Genomic DNA, 17,424 nt, shown 5'->3' with positions numbered 1-17,424 from the left:
TACAGGTTTACACTAAATATTCTCTTTTAGATCACTATTAGTTTTTTCACGTTTTAAATCCTGTTTTTACCTTAATAGAATCATAATAAGAAACGTCATTATTAGTAGTCTTGCTTCTGTACGTCTATTTTAGTTTTGTACAGACATCAATCATACTGCAAACTTGCAACTAATGCATGTAGCACAATTAACATATTTCAGAATAATTGAACCTTTAATAAATAAGTATAACCGAAGTCGAACTAAATGTGAGTTATGCTGATAGTCTGATCTATACATACATCCCCACCTATTGGATTGGACGCACAACATCACGCTTTTAACGGAATACATTCTGAGTGCACAGATGTTAAAAAATGTTTTACATCTACTCTGCTAAATATTCCAATAAACAGCGTCCTGATCACTCGAAATTGGAATAAAGACAACGGAGGATGCTTAAGCCACAATTTCATCTCATCTGAACATACCAGTCAGATCCACCTGCTCAAAATTTTGTGGAAATTTTAATTGCCATCCACGTCGGTGAAATTTCAACTTCTGGAAGAGAAGACGACTTTTTCGCGAGCACAAACTCTAGTGAAGAAACTACATGGATTAGAGTCATACAAGGCTGGCTTCAGCCTTTTCTTTTCGTCATGCTTCACACGTACAAACCTCATCACATTTAGTTTCGTTTTGTCTTAAGTTGGAGTGTCATTGCTGGCCTTGGGAACCTCATAAAGGGTTACACCACTGCTACCAGCAGTTTGAAGCATTTGATCTTCCTCATTTTCCCCACTTGACTGAAAGTTTTCGAGAATTTCAACAACTTGGCTCATTAGCGGTCTTCCTTTCGGGTTTTGGCTAAGACATTGGTATGCCAAATGGGCTACCTTCAATGCAGTTTTACTTGAATATTGTCCCTCTAATCTTGGGTCTAAAATTTTCAAAAGTTTCTTATTATGATTCAGAAGCGGACGGGCCCACTCGACCAAGTTGTGTTCTCGGCTCGGCCTGCTCTTGTCTAGTGCCCTTCTACCAATAAGCATTTCAAGTAGCACCACCCCAAAACCATAAACATCACTTCGAGCTGTCAAATGCCCTGTTCATGATGACAAACACGTTGGTTAACAGATGTAATCTCACACTGATCCACATGTTAAAATAGTGGCTTGACCATCAGTTTAAGATTTAAAGAACTGTTGTAAACAAGAAAAAAAACGTTGGCTTCTTTTTCTACAGCATAAATAGTTAAAAATAATGTATGTTTAAGTTTAGATGTACAAAAGGACAGTCCAGATCCGGTGCACAAGGTCTCACCAATTAGGGGCTGAGAAGGATAATTGTACCCACTCATAACCCCGCAAGAATAGAGCTGGCTTATAGGTTTTGAACCCGTGACCCATAGGTGATCACATGGCAGCAACCTTATTGGGCTAAGGCTCACCCTCGTATTCTAAATATTAGAAATAAAGCACTAAAATTTGATTCAAGTAATTGAAGTAAAATATGCTTCAAGTAATTACATGCGTCCATAAATGAGAGACCAAAAGAAAATGATTTTTTTTTTAATTTTTAGAGAATAAAACGAAGGTACTAAAACACATCTGAGCCATAAAATTTAATCACGTCCGAGTACTTGGTACAAAGTGACTGCCACCTTTTCATTTATCATTAAAAATATTTATCTAGAGAGAAAAAATAGATAAAAAAATATGATATGACATCATTCAAGAAAAAAGTTCAATCCAAAATTCTAATGCACAAAACTCCAACACGGAAAGAAATCTAGAATATTGTTTCTTTGTCTTAGTCTTATTCTTGAGATCGAACAAATTTAGAATCAAATTTAACACCTGTCGAATATGTTAATGCAATGCATGCAGGCTTTCATTTCCAACAATGAATTCAGACATCTCTAATAACAGTTGTTAATGACAACTCCCAATTGTTTAAATCACATAAAAGATAAGTAATTGCACTTCATCTTTATTGTTTTATGAATTCTCAAATTTTGGAGAAATCAGGAAAATGAAAAAAATTCACCATCAACAGCTTCGAGTAACTCACCAGTCATGACATACTCGGGAGCAGCATATCCATATGTGCCCATTACTCGTGTTGAAACATGGGTTTGGTCCCCCATCGGGCCATCCTTTGCAAGACCAAAGTCTGAAAGCTTCGCATTGAAATCCTGCAAATTTATATATACCCAATTTATTAGCAGAGACCTTAGATAAACTTCACTTGTTTCAGTGGCTCACAAATAAACATTTTAAAAAAGTTATAGCCTGTTTTTCTACATTACTCTTTCGAAATTGTATTTTAAGAAAGAAAATACAAACCACACATTAGAGCAGACATATCGATAAGCAACGCTCATCAATCGCTCTGCATTTTGGCCATTGAAAGCCCTGTAAAGAAACCATTATCCTAGCACCACAAAGATGCTAAAATAAAATTTTATCCCAGCTCCTTTTAAAATTTGAGTGTAGCAAGTCAGGTTGAATAGTTAGGGAAGATTTTATGGAAGACAAAAACAGTTTTTTGGCCCTTTCAAATTTTGCTGAAGCTAAAAATATCTATTGATGTTAAACAGAAGAAACTGATTTTGAGAAAACTACAAATCTCAGTTTCTAGTAAAGAGTTGGCAACAAAAACTTAATTTCCAGATCAAGACGGAAGACGACAAACCGCATCTAGCAAGATATTTGAAGTCTTGAAGTCACGATATATAATAGGTCTTTCTGCACCATGAAGAAAAGCCAGACCCCTCGCAGCATGTAAAGCAATCTTCATTCTTTTTGACCAAGTCAATGTTGAGCCCACTCCTAGCATCAATAAACAGTATGATGGTTAGGATGGTAAAGTAGAGGCAATTTCTTTACCAGTTTTTTCTTTTATAGTTACACTATAAGTAGAGGCAACACTTATGGAATAGAATGGTAAGAATTATAAGTTTATTCAAGACTTCGCATCAAAAATGGAGCTTTGACAAAAGATGGGAAACTCATTACTACATGAATTGATGACAAGCTGGAAGTCTTATTAGGTTATTAACAGGTTAAATTTCAAAGAGAACATTTATAAACGTATCAATTTTTCCAACATCTTGCTTGGTCATGTAACTAACTCATCATCCTACAAGCCATATAAAAGATATATGCAGAAGGCCAAGCACTCCAGAATCATGCAGAAGGTTAAAAGGGATAGATGGGCAGCAAGGGAGGATAAGGTGGTGTACATGTACACCAATTTGAAACCCAAGGAAGGCTTCGCACCTCAAATCCACAAAAGGTGGGTGTTAACATAATTGAGCTAGTCTTTTAGATAAAGAGATAAATATGTAGCCTTCGTCAACAACATGAAAAAGTAAAAGCACAACCTCCTCCAAGGTACAAACCCAATTACAGATAACATGTTAGTTAAGAAAATAATCTGATCCCAGTACATAGATAACCTTAGTCCAACTTAAAAATTAGATACATTAACAAATTTCATGCAAATCTTACTGCGAAAAAGATGTTTCTCCAAGCTCCCACTTGCCATGTATTCATAGACCAATAACCGGTGTTCGTCCTCACAGCAATATCCAATGAGCTTCACCAGATTAGGGTGACTGAATTGACCTAAATAGTTGACTTCGGTCTGCAAAGTAAAGAAAACCGTGAAGCTAAGTTCAGTCCTGTACACTCTTTACTTGCATAAACTCCTTTCCACTCTAACCATCAATTCTCATTATCCAAACACCAAATCAAAATGCAAGCAATAGAATGCTCAACTTTTAATAAATAGTCCGTTATTTCCTCTTCTCAACTTCCTCAATTCCTAACTCTATATACACCAGTAGTTTTAATACAACGGCAGAAAAACAATCAATTGCACAATACACCTTACATAACACGTTGGGATTACTTGGCTAGCACATGCTAACAGACACAATTAAAATAGAATAATGGTAAATCATAAATGTACTGCCTAGATTCTATACTCAGTGCTCACCCATCATAATTGGCTAACCACGTGTGTAGATATAGTTAGTACGAAGTTAATAGAAAATGGATGCAATTGTATACAATTATTAATGTCTAATAGTGGCACCAATGGTTAAATATATCTGACAAGTAGTTAATAATGTCACATCATAAGATTACTAAAATATCTAATATTGAACAACTTTGTCTTCCAGGTAGTTGAGTAAATGAATGTTTGTATTATATAATTATCAATATGTACTTGCTACACTAAATGTTAAATATGTCTCACAAGATCAACATGGTGCTGCATAATTAGAAGTTTTGTTGGTTAAACATGCAGTCAGGTAATATGAAAAAAAAAATTGTTTAGAGATGTTAACCCCTAACATGGATCTCAGTATTTCAAAAGAGTCCTTAGAGTGATTTCAATACCCAAAATTCACATAAAAAAAAAGTCTCACAACTGTTTTAATACTTTCATCAAATTATTGAAATATCCAATGGCTGTGGTTCATGATAAATGAGTATGTCTGTACAAATATGAATATGTACTCAAGAAGCTAGTAATAGTTTAATATGCCTCTCTCAAGTGGCTAATATATCACGACCTTAATGAAAAAGTGTGATGGTAGTTGACTTATCATTAAATTCAATTAACTTAGCGGGTGGACACTGAGTGCACGTTTTTCAGCGGGACCATTACAATATTTATTCAGATAAAACGTGTTCAATGTTAAATGGCAAGAGTAGGAAAAGTTACATACGAGCCATTCCCTGTCTCCTTGGAATCCTTCGCGATTAAGTTCCTTAATGGCGACCACAGTGGCCTTGTAACCCGACCTCACACTGTGGTCTATGACGCCTTTATATACAACTCCAAAGCCTCCTTCTCCCAAGATGAAATCGGGACGAAAATGCTTCGTTGCGAGCCTCAGTTCCTCGTACGTGAAAATATCGACATTGCTATATCCAGCACCTTCGCGGAGATCTTTGATGTTTATGGAAACAATCGAAGCGACAGATTCTTGACCTACAAATCATATTTCAGACGCTAATCAACGTGAATCCATGAATACGAAGAAAATTGGATCCGACGGAATCGTAAATCAGAGTTACCTGGAGGCTTAGGTTTGGCGTTGGAATCGGAAACGGAGAGGTGGCTCTTGTCTTCAATGCTGAAGCAAATCCCCATGAATCTGGATCTGGATCGAAATCGCAGAAAACCGCATTCAGTTTCCCCTTCGCTCTGGAGTACACTTACATTATTCGACGGATTTGAGATGGTTCGAGGGAAAACGGAACCAACTCACCAGAAATTGGAACTGCAAATTCAATTTGAAGAGACGGAGAGAGAGAGAGAGAGAGAAAGAGGTTTGACTGAAAGGAGTGAAGAATGATTGAAGGTTCAATGGCTTTGGGTTCACCAATAGGCGTAGAAAGCGCCAAAACTAAGGGCTCCTCATCTTCTTTCGTTTTGGTCCAGTTTCTGTAACGCAAAACACCCTCTAATCGTCTCTATTTTCACCCTTGCCATTTCCGTTACCAACAATTTTAACCTCATTTTCCATTTACTTTATATATTAACATAGATATCGATATAAGATAAGATAATATTTTAAAAAATATAAAAATAAAATATATTTTATAAAGTTTAATTATTAATGTCTATAATGTGAACTATACATTACTTAAATTTATTTCACTCTTACATCAGAAAAAAAAAAAACAGCGAATTTGGTTGATTTTGTGGTTAGATATTTATACGTGCTATTGGTTAACTATCTCTAATTTTGACAATTGTTACTAAAAGAAGATTGATCAGTCGCTTTTGAAAGAAGGATGAACCGACACGACTCTACCTCGTGGAAAACTAACACTATTATATTTTTATTTGACTAATAATTGTTTAATTCTGAGATCCCAAAGACCTTATCATATTTCATTGTTTGTTTATGGTGTGTGGAGGGAAGTTCAGACAGAGTAAACTTGAAAAACATTTTTTTTCTTTTACTATTTAAATTAATAAATAAAATAATTTATTTTGAAAATGAAAAATGAAAGTTAATAAAGCTGTATCCTTTTTGTCTTACGATGATAATTATATTTATAGTATAAATATAAAGAAATAAATAAATATATCACCACGAAAATCATCTATTCGAGTATTTCTAAACATTGATGTATTTTTTTCCTCAAAACATGAGTATTTTGAGGAATTTTAAATAAGAGATAATTTTTGCTCTTCATTTACTTAAATTTGATTGTTTTTGAAAAAATTATGGATATAAGAATGTGGAAGATCCTACATCGACTAAAGATGAGAATATTTTATTATATAAAAGTGAGTGCAAACCTCATCTTATAAGCTGGTTTTATGAGTTTGAGTTAAATTTAAATATACTTCTTAATATGGTATTAGAGTCATTTTCGAACCTATCTTAACAAGAATTTATAGGGCTTATCAAGTCACCCGGATTATTATCGGACCACCCATAATATGTTGTCACACGCATGAGTCCTCACTCTCAGCGTGAGGGGTGTTAGAGATCTCACATCGATAGGAGGTAAAAACATTTCATTGTATATAAGTGAGTGCAAATCTCACCGTATATCATAATTTACACAATTTCATCATAACATGTCAAAAACTATTTCACATTAGCACCAATTTCTTACCATACATATTAACACGCCTTCTTCGTATTCATAATTTTCTCAAAAGTGACTCCATATGAGTAGAAAAGAGTCTCTCCATATTTTTGTAAAAAGAAACTCGTATTTTGAATTCTTTTGCAGAGGCCTGTACTAGATTTACACCTTTCATATGGACACAATCTTAGGGTGTGTTTAGGAAAATCCGTATTAAGCCTATGCTAATGAAGATAAACCATGATAAGTGTTATTACTTATTATACTCACATATACATGACATAATAGTGTGTGTTATACACGGTGTGCATGGTTGCCATGGGTGCGTTGAGTTGGAGTTAGGTGGAGGAGCTAAGCATTTGATTTCTTTGAGTAAATACACGACGACGATACTTTCCCAAAACCCATATGGGAAAAATGTTTCTATACGAAGAGTAGTTTAAAGTACAATTCCTCATAAATACTCCAGTGATTTCCTGTTGATGGATAAGTGAAATGCATTGATGAGAAAAAAAACGTAAATCTTTCATTTGACTTCATATGAGATATGAGAGTAGATTTTTACCTGTTGGGGGAAGTCTCCATCTTCCATTTGTGAATTCATTAATAGCTTTATTCCACGTTCTACTGCTGTTGGATCTATCTCAACCTTTTTGCCAGCAAAAAAGAAAAACATTTTTAACACCATAGCCGCCGAAAAATTGATATAAGATTCAAATACGACACTAGTAGGACATGTATCCATGAAATATCCAATTCAAAAAATATTTGTTAGATTTCTGACAATTCTATCACGATTTTAATACAATTTTAAAAGGAAGAAATGTATTAATTTTCTTAAAAACTCAAATATAAAAAAAAAACTGAAATATGCGTATAAATTTGTATTGTCAATTTATATAATTTATAATTATATTATATGTAAATTTGTGTTTGCGTATCCTACATTTTAGACATTATACGTATTTCTGTGTCCGTATTCGTGTTGCATCAGTGTTCATGTCAGTGTTTATGTTAAATTTTGTTCTTTCATTCTAATTTTAACGGTTAAATACTGAAATTTAAGCTTAATCCAATGTTACAAAATGAACTAGTGAGATAAAAATATTTTTATTTCTAATGAATTTGAAACACCTTATTTTGTATTTTTGTTCATTAACGGAAACAAGAAACAGTTAGTCTAAACTTCTCACACTTTTAGTATTGGCAAGGATTTGAAATTGCCTTCAAGGACCTCATTGAATACAAGCTCTATCAACAAATCATATAGTCATGCAGGAGAATATGAAATCAGCTTCATTAAAATGCAAAGATAATGTAATGTATTTTTAGTGTCAACCAATTATAAATTGTTATATATTATAAGTTTATTGTTTTTTATGATAAATATTTTAATCTGCCTGATTACTTGTCTAAAAAGTGAATGACAATTGAACTAACAGACAGCACTAAAATACCTAGAGATTTGTTTACTAACCTGCCCTGCATCAATCAGGGACATCAAAGCCCATGATGTTTGAACTAGGTTTGCCCTGTTTCCTTCTAGATTTGTATATACCTGTTTGGAAAACAAAACATCTTAGTATATTTCTGTGCAAACATTGTTAATACTATCTTCTTTCTTCAGAGTTTATTGTGCTGTTCAGAGCAAATGAAATTTGTATACCTTGTTTTGGCTTGACAAATAACTCTCACCCCATCCTCCATTAGGAAGCTGCTTTGACAGCAAAAAGTCGCAAGCTTTACGTAAGGCATGACTGTTACGGTAGGTTTTTCCACAGTCTGTTAACCCCTTTACAGAAAACCAGGTGCCATAGGTGTAGCAAATCCCCCAACAACCAAACCTGAAAAGTGTAAGGGTTTGGCTTTGGTAAATGAACTGAAACTTGTCCCTTTTCAAAGAAATATAGCTCAAGAAAATCAAGAATCCGTGCAAAATGAAGTTAGTTTAGTATTAAGTTATCAGTGTCTTAAAACTTTAGGTTATTATATCAAGAGTTTAGTTTTCTGTTTCAAGTTTTTCTTTTTTTACTATAGTGTGCTCATATAAGAATGTGAATCACATCTGTGACTGAAAAACCACATTAAGAATGTGAATCTAACACACTATAGTATCAATAACTTCTCTGTGTGATTTTGACGCGAATTTTAGGTGAAACAAGAGTCATTAACGCGAATCCAAATGTATGCTATAAATAGTAAAAAGAATATGTATCAGATTGAATGTCCAAACTGCAAGCTCCGTAAGAGAAAATAATTAAACAAGTCCTAAATTTAATGCTAATTGCATGTTAGTATGTTGGAGGAGAAGTAATTACACACAAAAATTTATGGAGAGCAATCAGCTTTTATCAACCTCATTAAACTGACTTATAAGGTAAGGTTTACACCTTTCTTATGCTGAGACTGTCAACTCGTGTTTGAGACTACATATTATAAGTGATCTGATAATGGTTCGATAGCGAGTGACCTAATAAATCCAACAAACACTCACTAGAATAGGTTTGAAACGACTCTGATACCAGTATTAAAAAGTGGACTTTAAGTCTAACTCAACCTCATAAAACTGGTTTATAAGATGATGTTTGCACCCACATATATACTATGAAATTTGATATTCCAATCTCTAGTCGGATCTCCAACAGAAATAACAGAAATAACAGTTGAAACAAACATTTGCCAAATAAGTAAACATACGACTACTCATACCATGATCCATCAGGATTTTGTGTTTTTTCAATGTAATGAATTGCTTTAGAAATGCAAGAATTGATTTCCTTTCTTCTGTGTTTTGGGTATAACTTTCTAAACAGAGCCAGGCCCTGCAATGCCGATGATGTGCACTCAACATACCTATTCCACAACATTTCACACTGTAAGCATAGAGAATTGGAGAAAATACTGCATGAACAACAATGAGACTGTAATCTTACTCCATCTCAATCAGAGTGTCTTCAAAAATTTCCGTTGGATTGAATTTCTGCAGCAGTAGACACAAGTGTATCTCTGAGTTATAACTATGTGGTGAAATATATTACAAAAACTCACATTTTCTTACCTCTAACCAACGGTAGGCTCTTTGAGGCTCCCAAGCAGGGAATCCTCCATTGCTGCTCTGTGGTGTTAAATATAGTTAGTTACAAAATCAAAATTACAGTTAAAAATTGCATGGTGCTTTTTAATTAGAGAAAACCACACCTGAAGAGATAGGATCACATTCACAGCATCGTAGAATCTATCATCTTCCATTTTCTCGCCTATTAGGTCAACAGGCATTTGTGACAGTAGAAGTGCAGCCTGCAGAGAATGTGTTTGCACTATGTCAAATTCCACTCAAAGTTCATCAATGAAGTGCAAGTTAAGCATGGATTAATTCAAAGAACTTTTGAAAAATAAGCAGTTATATGTTTTTAATAAGTTGGACTAAACATGCATTAAATTAATTGATTGAATTTGTATGAACCTTTAATCCTTCTGCTGTGCAATCTGAGACTTGCCAACCCTGATCATGCATTGAGAATGTCCATGCTCCTTTGGATATGTGTCGATGCATTGCTTCAAAGTCACCTGATGGATTTTCACATACCTTCAGTGAAGAAAAAAAATGGCATCAAATTTCTCATTATGGTTTTGATTCTTAGGATTCTTCACTTTTATGTAATATGCATATTAAAACCTGGGAAGCCTTCACGAAATGATGTGCTTTCCGAAGTGTTGGTCCATACTCTTCACTCAAATCACATGAAAGGATTGCTTGTATAGCTAATGCTGCATCCCACAGTTGAGACCCAAAACTCTGCAATTTTTGTCAGTGTATTAGCATCTATGAAGCTCGGTGAGATACTCCTCTTAAATGGTGTATTCAACGACACACGTATCGGACACGAACACTTGTATGACGGTGAAGTGTCTAATTTAAAAAATATTTATTGGATTTCTGACAATTCTAATACGGATCTAACACAATTTTAAAAATGAGAAATTAATAAAAATGAGAAATACATTAATTTTTTAAAAATATCTCTCTGCTAAAATAAACTGATAACATATTCATATACAAATCCATAAAATCAGCTCATGAGATAAGGTTTACACTCACTTATATACAATGAAAGACTCTAATTTCTAGTCGATGTGGGATCTCTAACAGTTTATAAAAAAAAATGTCCAAACAAATCCACATAAGTTGTAGTTAGTGATACTAACCTGAATTTTCAAGCCATCTTCTGCAAGCCAAAAGTAATCGGGGATTCTGGCTAAATGAAGTTTGTATGCCTCTGAGTTGGGATCTTCGACCCAACGTGCAATCAAACATAGCACCTAGCATGTGGAAAATTCTATTCAGTAATCAACTTCGATGTTCTAATCTGCAATAATTTTAAGAAATTGATTTTTCCTAATTCCCTTATAAAACTGACTCATAATGTGAGGTATGCAACCATCTACTTATATACTTTGAAATGTACGATAATAGGTGATCTGATCAAGCCAACAAACTCTCGATAAGATAGATTCGAAATAACGAAATATCTACGATACCAAATTAAAAAGTAAACTTATAAAAGAGACTCATGAGGTGAAGTTTATACCGCTTATATACTATGAAATATCTTTATACCATTTATATACTATAAAATATCTTTATTTCTAATCGATGTAAAATCTTTAACATCATGTTATTCAATGGTTGAGCAAGCTTGTCATTAACTTTACCTTCTCTACACTACCTATACAAAGGTATCTACTATTTTCATCCTCATAACGTATGTGATCAATTGCAACTTCTAGAGCCTTCTCTCTCAGCATGGAAAAGGGCCAGCAGTTCAGAAGAGGCTCTGCCACGTGATGAAGAGATGCCCATAACATATCTTGAATCAGAGGATGTGGATAGTAGAGATCCTCCTGAAATTTCATATTGGTTATACTTTAATTCATACCAACATCAAACAGTTTCCTTCTCTTGTACCTTGATAATGCATGTAATAATGATACGCATTGAAGATTACCATAAATTATCAAAATAAAGACAGAGAACATCACCAAAAGTACCCAAAAAATTGAATCAAAATTTATCTTATCAAAGGAGATACTTTGGTATGGAAACAAAACCTTGGCAACCCTGCTTCGGCACTTATTCCAATCGATTTGATCGTAAGGGTGGTTGTACATTTCTTCTCTTAGTGATATGATTAACTTGGTAATAGGACCCACAAACTTCTTCCCATACAAATATGACATGGGCATGTAAACTAAGCGACAGTAGCATAACATTTTCCCTGCATAATATATGCAAAGAACTTCAATAAGCAAATAACTGTAGATTTTAAAAAAGCATCTTTTATAACCCTTTCTCTTCCTTTATTTAATTATATGATTAGGATGCAAGGTAGTAAACCTGGATGAATTGGGGTGTATTTGGGCAAAAGCCATAGTTCTGGTGGAAGAGGGTTGCACCCTGACCATTCATAAACTCCAAGGACCTGCATAATTCAACATGTTTATTTACTGAGAAATAAATAGATAGTGTATACTAATTCTAACTAATTATTCTAACTTTTTTAGTATCATATAATTCTATATTGAATAGAAATAAAAACATTTCATAGTATATAATTAATGTAAAATCTCACTTATAAACGATTTTATAACGTTGAGATAAATTTAAAATTCAATTCTTAACAAGTATAAAAAATAAAAATAAAAACACTTTATTATATCATGATTAGTATGAATATAGAGTCTAGTATCATCATCTAATAACTTCTAATACTGCTTAATGTGTTGTCTAATCATGTGATTGTGTTTATCATTACAAAACTATGTAGCACTGATACGAACACAAATATGAATACGAAGACACATATAATTTCTAAAATGTAGGACATGGATCTATATATTATATTATTATGAATTATATAAATTGACAATAAAGATTTATGTGCACTAAGTATGTTTTAGTTTTTTGTTGGAGCAGAAAGATGTTTTTCATGGTTGATTCAAAATGATTTATTTCTTATTTTTATAATCATAATAAAAATTTATACAATAAATTTAAGTTTTTAGAAAATTAATGTATTTCACTTTTTTAAAATTATGTTAAACCCATGTTAGAATTGTCAGAAATCCAACAAATATCTTTTAAATTGGACATTTCACTTATACGTGTCCTACAAGTGTAACGCAAGTTTTAGTATCTAATACATAATTTAAAAAGAGTATCTGAACTTCATATCTAAAAGATAATTATTAAACTGGCTTACAACTAAAGATTAATGTCAAGTGATATATTCGTTACCGTGACCCAGAACTTTCCCCATGATGGAATAGCTTCTAAACCACCATGGTCAAGGATCCATTTTCTGCATCTAGCCATGGCCTTATCTTCACCATCTTCACGTCCTTCTCCAAGAATTCTCAAGGCAATGTAGCTCAATGCTGATCCAAACATTGTGCTATGACCCTCTATGTGTAATCCCCAACCTCCATCTTTGTTCTGTCTCATTCACAAGAGTCATAGGTAATTCAGTTGGAACCAAATTGCATGCACAAATCTTACTTTTAATTGGTTTAGTTTCAATCTTGCTTATTGTTGGAGTCTGTGTTAGTGTTATTTTCATTCTTATATGAACAACTTAAGAAATGTGATAAATATATACCTGGTGATTATACAAATAACGAATAATTTCCTTCTGGTGTTCTGGTCCTAAAACAGCATTCAGAGAACCTGTAATATAGAGTGCCATAACCTGCAAATATATATAGTAATGAGTATATAGAGCACATATGACACAGCTTCAGAAAATTAAAAGCTACAAGAAAAAACGTTTTAATTTATAAATAGAATATGCACAAGTAATTCATAGACAAGTTTAAAACTATATATTAAAAAATATCGCAACAAAGGTATCCATGATATTACTTCTAATGAAACCCGTTTTATGATTTAAAAGTAAAAAATTTAAGAATAATAATATTTTTAAATACAAATGACATATTATTTTACTGATGCGTCTATCAAGTTTTTCTAATATGAGAGTTTTTATAAAAAAAATATATAAATATATCACGAAATTAATTAGTCTATTTTCTTTATCAATATAAATCATTAAAAGTAATTAAAAGATAAAATTATTTAAATTAAAATACAAAATCACATACTAGTTAAAGAGAATATAAAAAAAATCGAAATAAAAAAAACTTTTTAAAATTTCAAACATTAAAACCACCGGATATTAAGAAGGTGATATATCACTTTTGAAATTAAAGAATTTATTTTAGAGTTAACTAAATTTTAAATTCCTTATAAATTTGATTGTTTTTTAATTGAATTTTTATTAAAAAATTACTATTAAATATTCAAAATACTATTTATTTGTAAACAGTGGTCCTTTAATTAAGTAGTCATTATTTACGGTTTTTATCTTTAATCTCCTCCAACTTATACTTGGAGAATGAAAAGTAAATTGATTTAGGGTTAAAGGTTTAAATTAAAAAAGTTAAAAACAAATTGATCACTAACTTATAACAACAAATACTCAAACAGTAGTTATATCATTCCATTGAGAACAAAAATAGAAAATAGAAAATATTTAAATAATTAATAAAATAATTTTTTTTAATAAACCTTAATTCAGAATACTCAAATTACTTAAAAACTAGTTAAACTTTTATTTCATTGTAGTTTATACAAGTGAAATAGAAATATATGAGTAAATAAAAACGTTGTCAATATGGAGAAGTGCTTACCAGTGGTTGAATGAAAAACAAAGGACCAGCAGATTCTGCAGGCCAGTGGCCATCATGGGCCTGAATAGAGGAATAAAAACTGATACCCCTTCTCATTGTAGTAATCACTGCTTCTTCTGTAACATTCTCTCTGTCTCTCACCTTCACTCTTTCTGGAATGGCCCCACATGTGTGCTCCTTCCTCAGCTGACAAATTTCAAACTCAACATAATTCTTTCTCACAAATTACAATCACCACATGCATTCAAAGTTTAAGAATAATGGAAATCCCACATCACATAAAATTTAAGATATTTCATTCTTTATAAAGAGTGCAAACCTTGAACTGTTGAATTGGACAGGTTTTAAGATAACAATACCTGCATTCTGAGTAGAAGGTCACCACTTTGCTTACTGCAGAACCTGTTTCTTCTGTATTCCTCTCGCACCCTTTCAATTTCTGCACGTTCTTCTGGAGTTCCAGCATTTGGATCAAACTCCCAATGTTGTCGTCCAATGAAATTGTTCACTGAAATTAACCCTTCTCCTCCTTCTGCAATCTTCAACTTCCACATCCCTAAAACAAAATCAAGTTACTAAAGGAAAAGATAATGAACCTTGGTTTCAAACCCCTTCCAACACCACCAACGTTGTTTGATTCAAGTGTTTGATGTGCACTTTACATCACACACATAAGGCATTTTTTTTTCTTCAAACAACAACCCCCTGCATTTCATACCCACTCACGAAGTTTCTAAGTGCTTGTTTGATTCCGCATGAACAGTGTTCATGCGATGGAATAACAAAGAAAATGTGAGTTTATATCTCATGATGGGAGAAGAATAAAAAGAGAAAATTAACAAAGAAATAAAAAAAACTTTTTTTTGTGCCTTTACAGGGTGGAAGAAATCCACATGCACCAAAAGATGCTACGTTTTTCTTATTTTGGAAAGTTTAAATTTTCTTCCAGCCATATACACGGCATATTCTTTATTTATTTTATATTTTATTTAAATACTGATAATAAATAATTTAGATTTGTATTTATATTGGATTTTAAATATTTTATTTAAATACTGATATTAAATAATTTTAATTTGTATTTATTTAGAATTTTTAATAATTTAATAATTTTGTTGATTTATATTAAATAATTTAGGATTTATATTTGTTAATTCTTTTTAATAATTTTATGAGTCCTAAACCTCAACCCTATAAGCCGGTTTTATGAGGTTGAGTTAGGTTTAAAGTCCACTTCATAACATGGTATCAGAGCCAGGTTCGAGCCTATCCTAGTGAGTATTTGTTGGGTTTATCAGGCACGAGCTTCTATCTATCACTCTCGGCGTGAGGGGTGTGATGGAGATCCCACATCGACTAGAAATGAGAACAATTCATTGTATATAAGTGGGTGCAAACCTTAATCTCATGAACTGGTTTTATGGGGTTAACTTAGGCTTAAAGTTCATTTCATAACATCTTATATTTTTTTATTTAAAGATAATATTTTATCAATCATAGGTATCACATTATTCACTAAGTTTCGTAAATTTTTATTTCCTTTCTTATCATGTTTCCCTTAATTCAAACAATCTCACTTCCCACTCATTTTCATCCCAAATCCACTTTCTTTCTTCTTTTTTTCTCTCTCAGAGCAAACACTATTTCAATCTATATTCTAAATATAAACTCTTGAAAAATCTCGTTTGAATACATCTTCAACCACATGGTGGAAAAAGCTAAAGCACCAATCGAAAAGAAAAGCTATGCTTTATACTAACTCACAACACGTCTTTGAGAAACACTTTCCAAACTCCACTAAGAATTCTCGTAGTAGTATTCAGTTAAAAACGATTAAAACGTTTTGTAGCACGATCTCGACCAAAGATGCATTTCGTTGACCAGTTGAAACACCTACGTAAGCATTCTTAATTATTCATGCATCCTTACATAATGTTGGATTTTGAATGTTCTAAACCTTAGAACATCAAAAGTTCTTGCTCTATTATGTCACTAGTGTGAACAGGGAAAAAGGGAATGCACTAAAATAAGTCAACACTTAGATTAATTAAAAGCAAAAAACTTCAAAGGTTTATGAATAAAAAGTAGTAAAACATATAATATTTTATATATTATTTATAATAGAACACAATTAGCAACTTAATATGTTATTTAATATAAGACAGAGTAAGGATTAGAGATGAGTTAGGTCTAGTTGGTTTTATATATATTAAAATGTAAATGTTATTAAATGTTTAGGCTTAAAGTTATTACTATATATTTTCTTAAGACTATGAGTTCTTATAAATCAGAGTATATATATTATTAATCATAATTTATCTCATGCATTTACTTTATTTATTATTAATACAATTAAAAACAATTAGTTTTTTCTATTTAGATTTTTAGGATAGAAAAAAAAATCTATTTATAAATAAACTTAATTTATAAAAGAATTCCTATATAAATTTTTAAAACTTCGTTTAAAATTTTTATTTTATTTTTTTCTCCTAAAATCTTCATGGAGTAGTTTTTTTCAAAATAGCCTCTTGATTATTTTCATCTAATTTAATAATATCATATACAAAAATCTTTTAATAATATCATATACAAAATTCTATTCTTTTAATTAGAACATTATGTTAAAAATAATTAACATAATTAAGTAATGTTGTATAAGTGGACTTCTTAATCGACATGTAAATTAATTAATTCATTATATTTGAATCTACACAAAGTCTAAAGTAAATAAAACCATCACACTGTTAGCCTAACAAAATCTATAGTTGACTTTAGTTCTATTTTTTATGAGCAATATAATTGACTTTAGTGTCACCGACATCTACCATTTACAAACTTTTTTCCGTTTGCTGAACACATACACAGTCCTAGAAAACAGTGATATCTTCTTTTTGTCTGCAACTTTTTAAGCTTTATGATTTTTAATGTTTTGGAGAATGAATTAACGTCACTTTTCTTTTTTACTCGATCTACTAAGAACATTTTGCCTTTTGCATAAATTTTTGCTTCGAACTTTAGCATATTAAGATAATAAAATATTGGTGCATCACTATTTTACTTTACTGATTAT

The 17,424-nt window shown here is 32.0% G+C and overlaps 2 protein-coding genes across 2 annotated transcripts; both read right to left on the bottom strand.

Moving 5' to 3' along the window:
• Positions 1–195: 195 nt before the first annotated feature.
• Positions 196–5,509, bottom strand: LOC137812771 (probable serine/threonine-protein kinase PBL17). Its single transcript, XM_068614965.1, has 6 exons — positions 5,076–5,509; positions 4,724–4,989; positions 3,495–3,630; positions 2,677–2,813; positions 2,053–2,176; positions 196–1,084 (listed from the first exon to the last, which is right to left on the bottom strand). Exons 1-6 carry the CDS (start codon positions 5,149–5,151, stop codon positions 684–686), a joined length of 1,140 nt encoding a protein of 379 aa, XP_068471066.1. The 5' UTR covers positions 5,152–5,509; the 3' UTR covers positions 196–683.
• Positions 5,510–6,722: 1,213 nt separating this feature from the next.
• On the bottom strand, positions 6,723–15,152 carry LOC137812767 (lupeol synthase-like). Its single transcript, XM_068614962.1, has 18 exons — positions 14,714–15,152; positions 14,355–14,540; positions 13,265–13,354; positions 12,904–13,101; positions 12,004–12,088; positions 11,718–11,884; positions 11,322–11,510; positions 10,815–10,928; positions 10,285–10,404; positions 10,072–10,194; positions 9,807–9,905; positions 9,667–9,723; positions 9,542–9,588; positions 9,318–9,461; positions 8,275–8,452; positions 8,086–8,166; positions 7,174–7,257; positions 6,723–7,084 (listed from the first exon to the last, which is right to left on the bottom strand). The coding sequence occupies exons 1-18, from the start codon at positions 14,906–14,908 to the stop codon at positions 6,947–6,949; spliced, it is 2,295 nt and encodes a 764-aa protein (XP_068471063.1). The 5' UTR covers positions 14,909–15,152; the 3' UTR covers positions 6,723–6,946.
• Between the last annotated feature and the right edge of the window lie 2,272 nt (positions 15,153–17,424).

The sequence above is a fragment of the Phaseolus vulgaris genome, chromosome 2, assembly GCF_000499845.2.
Source record: "Phaseolus vulgaris cultivar G19833 chromosome 2, P. vulgaris v2.0, whole genome shotgun sequence".
NCBI lineage: Eukaryota > Viridiplantae > Streptophyta > Magnoliopsida > Fabales > Fabaceae > Phaseolus > Phaseolus vulgaris.
Note: the sequence above shows the minus strand (reverse complement) of the source record. Positions and strands in the feature narration are given on the sequence as shown.